General features: G+C 42.3%; 1 protein-coding gene across 1 annotated transcript; it reads left to right on the top strand.

The window, feature by feature from the left end:
• The first annotated feature begins 237 nt into the window (after window positions 1–237).
• CLDN14 (claudin 14) lies at window positions 238–4,533 on the top strand. The gene is made up of 2 exons (XM_075742924.1): window positions 238–1,511; window positions 3,372–4,533. The coding sequence occupies exon 1, from the start codon at window positions 307–309 to the stop codon at window positions 1,015–1,017; it is 711 nt and encodes a 236-aa protein (XP_075599039.1). The 5' UTR covers window positions 238–306; the 3' UTR covers window positions 1,018–1,511; window positions 3,372–4,533.
• The last annotated feature ends 2,425 nt before the right edge of the window (window positions 4,534–6,958 follow it).

The raw sequence follows: 6,958 nt of genomic DNA, 5'->3' as shown, positions 1-6,958 counted from the left end.
GCAACAGAAGACTGTTTATATAAGTGAAGAGGGAAGCTTACTTTTCCCTTACTTCCACAAAAGTACGATTAACAGCGATAACTATGCTAATTATTGCACTAACTGCACTTGGAATGCACCTTACTGGCTGGAGAGGTAATGCATTTGGGTAATAATTAACTCCTTTTTTCCTCAATTACCTTTTATTAGGAGAGCAGGAGGTGTCAAAGTAAAACAGCTGCATATCTTCCAAGAAAAGCCCATGTTTTCCGAAGGAATTCAAGCGGAGGTGCTTTATTAAGAGAACTAGGCAGGACAAACATTAACATGGCAAGCTCGGCTGTTCAGCTACTTGGCTTCTCCCTAAGCCTGCTCGGCCTAATTGGGACATTAATTGCTACTATTCTGCCACACTGGTGGCGAACGGCACATGTAGGCACCAATATTATAACAGCTGTGGCCTATATGAAAGGGCTTTGGATGGAGTGCGTCTGGCACAGCACCGGCATCTACCAGTGCCAAGTCCACCGCTCCCAGCTGGCGCTGCCCCGTGACCTCCAAGCTGCCCGTGCCATGATGGTAATTTCCTGCGTCCTTTCTGCGCTGGCATGCGTGATCACTGTCATCGGTATGAAGTGCACGCGGTGTGCCAAGGGGACTTCTGCCAAAGCCTCCATCGCGGTCTCCGGGGGGATCGTTTTCATCCTGGCTGGTCTTGCTTGCCTGGTACCCGTTTCTTGGACCACTAACGATGTAGTTACAGATTTCTACAACCCCATGCTTCCCAGCGGGATGAAGTACGAGATAGGTCAAGCTCTTTACCTTGGCTTCGTCTCCGCATCTTTGACGATCCTTGGCGGCGCTCTGCTGTGCACATCAAGCCAGTGTCGCGGGAACGAGACACCTTACCAGACGCAGCCCAGCAGCGTAAGAAGGACTGCTCCCTCCTGTAGACCACCAACTGTCTACAAGGGAAACCATGCTTCTTCCCTGACATCTGCTTCCCATAGCGGCTACAGATTAAATGACTATGTGTGAGTTCCCTAAGATTTGCCTGCGGGACACAGCTGCTTTATAATTTCTGTGCATGGCATAAAACAAAGCTAAGATGACTTTTAATTTATAAGGGTTACGATACAAAGTTTACCATTGTTCCTTTCTTCCTTTCCTTTCTTTCCGGAGAAAGAAAGAATGCGAACACAAAACTGCTTGCTGCAAAACATGGAAAATAAATACAAAGGAGGCTGTGGTATTCCAGAGACGGCACATATCTGCCTACCTTCAGTTAGAGCTTTGCAGGCAGGCAGTCCAAGGGCAGTTTTCCTAAAAGTAATGGTTTGGTTTGCAGTTTCTGCCCCACGACGAGCACTAAAGCGGAACTGGCCACAACTTGTTATTTGAACAGCGTTCCAAGAAAAGACAATGTTTTGCCTAAAACTGAGAACTTCATGGTGAGAGACAGTGATTTTCAGCAGTGCTTGCCCGATAAGTTTCTCTTTTCCATAACGCTTGAATGTTTTGTTATGACAAAGGTATTAGCTTTGCTTTTACTTAAATTTTTGTTTGTTTTTTTTATAGTCCCTTGAAATATGAATTTCAATAGCATTATGACAGACATATTTGACAGTATGTTATTGCCAATATTTTAAATTATATTACAATGTTTTGACATTGTAAAAATAAAATTTTAGCACATTTTTGAAACAAAATGATGCATCATAATGGAAACAAACCATTTCAGTGGATAAGAATTGGGATTTTAGAAATGTCGGTAAGAGAAAAAGCCTAGACAGTTGATGTTAAATTTTTATTTAAAAATGAAATAAAATTAAGTATCAGAATTTGTCACAGAATGGGCATTTAGCTCTTTAGCAGAGTTAGGATTCTGTACAATCCATGCATTATATAGGTCAGAAAAACAATTTCTGATTCTATCCCTAAATACCATATGATAAGTACTCATTTCTTAGGCTCAGTCCCAGTGTTTTTTGCTCGTGGTCCTGATTGAAGTTGCATTAGAGTTAATAAGAATATTTCCATCTACTCCATGTGGCATTTGGGGAACTTCCATTCAGCCAGGCTTCAGCGCACAAGGCAGCCTCTGTGCCAGCAAAGGTTACACTCACGGACCATAACCATTGCCTGTCATACATATATAAAATCAAGATATTTACTTCTAAAATCCTTGCAAAATGCAATCATTCCACAGTGTTTTCAAACAATTAAAAAGCAAACTAATGAACAAAGAATGCCAGCCCTCTCCATTTCATGTTGTAGTGAAGCCAAGTGCAACACAGACTGTGGTATAAAACCATCACAGAAAATAAAAGCATTAGATTCCTGTTAACCCCATAAAGCTATAGGTCTCGCCAGAGCAATATATGGACCAACACACTAACATTTAATAGGGTTAAAAAAAAATACTTCCAAGAACTGTGAGGCAACCATATTTGGTATACTTCATTTGGCAAAAAGCCTGTCTCAACTATGTTATCACCTGGTAGTGCCTCCAAAGCTGGGACCCTTTCAACATTTCCCCTGGTTTCACTCTGAACCTTCCTTTCCGTTGCTGATCAGCTGGACACTTTTTCATGTTGATTTGAATGGTGACTGAGTATTTTTCAGCATTGATCCAAGTTATCATCATCATCATCATTGTTTTTAAAAACCAAAATGGCATTTCTAAGCAATTTGCTGAGACCAAAAATAATAAAAAGGATCTACGACCAGGCTTTGGTAAATGATTGGTAAAAACTGATTATAAGCTCATGTTTTATTAGCTGTAGCCATTACATATGATGTGGAAAAAAAATTTGCATAGAAACCTCATTGACGCTGCAAACATCTTAATAACAGAGTCTGAAATGCAAGGAATGGACAGAAAGTGCTTTGACAATGGCTTCTTAGAGAAGATGGAGTCAAATTGCTCATAGTTCACTATGGATTTTCTGGGATGCCTTTTTAGGACAAAGGGTAGCCTAAGGAAGGTGGTCGATTACGCAGGGTTTTCTCTGTATTTACATTACAATAGATTTAGCCAAGTGATTACAATATCAACTTTGAATACTGGAACACAAGTCCAAGTGCAGGAAATGGGCTTGTGTCTCATTAGGTAGTATGTTTGCTATACACTGATAAATTAATTTACTTGCCAAGATGTGTGTGCGGTGGGAATATTTATGTGTAGTGCTATTCTTACTGCACAAATTCCCAGCCAAGTAGGATACGTGACAGTAGTAAGAACGGTTTATAAAGTCCTGGCAAAAATACCTGGAAGTGCTCTGATGTCAATAAAGAGAGTGAAATGGTTTCTTTCACAGCGGGCTGTGAACCAGCGGATCTCGTTCCATGCTAAAACTGACATAAATTTCTGCTTTTTTTTTTTTTTAAAGCTGCCATTTGAAACAAAAAGTCATATCCATTCTAGCAGCATTAGAAGTCTGGCTGCCACTATCCCAGGCTGACGTACGTGATGATAACCTGAGCTCCTCCTCTGCTCCCCTGCTGCCACACAGACGGGTGGCCAGACCTCGCTCTCCGCTTGCGTGGAGCACGCCCTGGCAGTCATGCACACCCCGTGCAATGAGGCATTGCTCTGAGACCTCAGCCAAGGAGTGAATCCCCACTGCTCCTGCTTTGCTGAGTAATCCCTTGGTCATCAGTGGCATCGATAAGTGACAGAGTGTCAAGGAAATGGGATGAGTTTCCTGGACCACCGCGGTGCTGTTTGTGGGAATGTGCTCTTTGGGCAGCGATAACTCAGCAGCAGGGAACAGGGCAGGGCAATGGACTAGGGCTGCCACATGCCTGATTCTGCCTGTGTGCATCCGCTGGGTTTTTTCAGAGTCCTGTGGAGGCAGATTTTTTTTTTTTTTTTTTTTTTTTTTAGTTTTTATTTTTTTAGATAAGTACAGCCTGCTTTTTGTCTCCAGCTCACTAGAGCTGAAATGCTATCCTGCCCTCCCGGTTGGAGGCACTGCAGGGGACTCTGATGAGGAGCACCGACAGATGACGGGAGGCGAGAAGGGGATCCAAGGTGGATAGAAATTCCTTTTAGCAGTGCAGGCATCGTTCATGTGTGTAATTGTGGTTACACTGCGTTTTAATTAACTTTAGTGTGATGTTCCTGGAGGAGCAAAGGTGGGAGACTTGGCAGGGAGGCATAGATGGAGGATGGGATTTGGCAGCAAGAGGATATTGTGGTTAGCTCTGCAACATCAGGGAGAGAGTGGGGACTGCTGCAGGATCAGGTAGAGGTGGAGGCATTTGGGGTAGGGATGGAGGCTGGGCTCATAAAGGCTGGCAGCTTCTGAGGCTGCAAGGAGCTCTTTCAATGATGCATTTAGTCAGGACCATCATGTGGGGATGCGACAAGATCAAGAATGCTGCTTCCCGCCTTGACACCCTCCCTCAGGGCTGGTGGGCTATCCGTTCTCCAGTCACCTTGCATTTTGCCATATAAAATACGGCAGGCCTTGATATTATCTCACAGAATATGCCAAATGTGTAACTGACTCAGAGCATCACAAACAACCAAATAAAAATCAAAAGAAATTAAGAGGAGAAAACATTTTAGTTACCTCTAATACTGCTGCTAGAAAGTGTCTAATAAACCAAAGGAAACAAATCTGCCATTCTGTTATTTCTGAGCCTGTGGGATTAAAATAATGAGCTCCCTTGCAAAACAGTATCCCATCAACTTCATCTGCAGGGAAGGAACCTGACCAACAGGATGTGAGAGGAGTGGGCTAATGACATGAAGGCTAGGTTGGAGGTGGGCTCAGAGGTAGACCAAGGCCTTCCTCAGGTGCAAGGCAGGTGGGTAGAAAAAGTTATCTACCTTTTGGCTTGAAGTACAGGAATACATCGATTTTAGGCCCCAAAGAAACTATTATGTTCAAGTCTGCCGTTCTGCATAGAAGTCAAACTACTGTGGTGCTGGAGGAATACGTAGCCATCAACCATGGCTTATGCTGAGCTTCCATCACCATCCATGAGTTGATGTAGCAATTCACTGCTACTGAAGCGGTGAGATCCCAATTCCTATCCCCCCCTTGCTGCCCCAGCTCTCAGCCACCACTTTGCACTTTGGTCCAATCTGTGGACCAGTTTAACTCCTTGAGAAGGCAGAAAACAACTACATCAAAGCATGGGATCATTTTCTGGCACTGAAGTTAGCTAACCTAGCTAGCAGAAAAGTGTGAGGAGAGCCACAAAAGGGATGGCTGGGAGGGCAGGAGCAGTGGGAAAGGAGGAGTAAGGATTGGAGTAAGTGAGCAAGGATTTCCCCTTTTGGGAGCAGGGAGTCGGTCGGTCAACAGAAGGGCACAGCTGCCCCGAAAAAAAGCTCCTGAGGTGCACCATGCTCTTCACTGCCACAGAACCAAGCAGAGCGACTGGGCAAACCAGTGCTCTCTGGGTCATGAACTGGTTGGTATTTTTGTTCTATTTTTTTCCACAATGCCTAGTACAAGTACTGGCATGAGGCAACTGATAAACCATAGCAAAACTTAACTCATTTCTTCAAGAAATGTGTCTGAATTAACTAATAAGATGAGGAAATGAACTAAATTTAGTAATTAGAAGTTCTGGTGATCTAAGACAAAAGTTATCAGACCATTCCCACAATTAGCTAGTAATTAAGGTTTTTCTCATCAGTGTATAAAGATTAATGGAAAGTCTATGTCCACTTGTAAACATCTACTGCTAATTTACTGTTTACTTTGCTGTATATCCCACAAGATGGTTTGTGTATGTAAGAAAGATAGGCAAAGGTAAGGTGTTCCATGAGGTCTAGGAACAGCCTAAAGAAGAGCTGAAAGCTTACCCTTATCTTCCTTCCATGATCTATTAAAAGATATTATCTCTTCCTTGTATGCCCTGCTGTCCTGTACAGCATAAAAGAAAGAGATGTTCTTTTCTAGAAATAAAAAGGTATTATTTATTTATTATTTTAATTATTATTTAATAAATAAAATTCTTGAAAAATTAGCCCACGTGTTCTGATTATCCACATTTCCTAGTCATACCACTAAATGGGCACCTGGTCATGTTGATTCCTAGGTTAATTCATATCCTTTCCTTTTCTTCTGCCCATAACATCAGAAAACATTCTGAACCTAGTGAGGCTTGGTCCTGACCAAGCATAAATCATCAAAGCTCAGCTGAAGTCATGTTACCCCTCTTTCTCCTCCTCTCCTTCCCAGGCAGCAGATCTAGATGAGGTGTCCCCCTTCACTGAGAGATCTGCCAGTTTGTAAGACAGTTTTCTGTAAACTCAAACATCTTAATGGGCTTAAAATGCTCCACAGAGAAGAAAGACAAGATATACTGACCTCCATCTTTTTTCCTTTGAAGAAGGCTTTCTGGGGAAAAAAAGGTTGTTAATTTTATTTTATGCTTTAAACATGAGGAAAATCCATTAATTTCATTAGCTCACACCTAAACTGTCTTTGGTAAGCAAACTTTTGGAAAGTAGAGTGAATAAAAAGAGTGAATCAATGTGCAGATTTGATCTATTAAGAGCATATGTATATACTTCATATAAGTGTGTGGATATACAAAATGGTGAAATTCTGGCCCCATTGACTTTAGTGAGGTCAGAATTTCACCCATAAGCTTATTATTATTGTCAATACTTCCAAGTCTATTATAGAGCTTTTAACTAAAAGGCCTCCAGAGCAAAGAGACTCAAAGTCATGGGAGTTTTGCCCCTGTAAGAGAGACGACAAGGAAAGACTTGTAATGGCCATTTCACAAAGTGTTTCATATTGAACAGAGCAGTTGTGTCTGGTGGCATGTACGAGCGAGTCCTCCCTTCCACTCCAGTCAAGGACAATCAATTTTATTTTTAAAATGTCATAATCACTGGTATTGATCAACGCTCCCTAATGGGGGTGCTCTCGAATCCATACTGGCTTGAGCTATCGCCACTTCCCTAGCAACTCAGGCTCAATTAGGCTGCCTTGCTAATGCATGT

The sequence above is a fragment of the Balearica regulorum genome, chromosome 1 (genome assembly GCF_011004875.1).
Source record: "Balearica regulorum gibbericeps isolate bBalReg1 chromosome 1, bBalReg1.pri, whole genome shotgun sequence".
Taxonomy (NCBI): Eukaryota; Metazoa; Chordata; class Aves; order Gruiformes; family Gruidae; genus Balearica; species Balearica regulorum.
The sequence above is the reverse complement of the archived record's forward strand: the minus strand, read 5'-3'. Positions and strand labels throughout refer to the sequence as shown.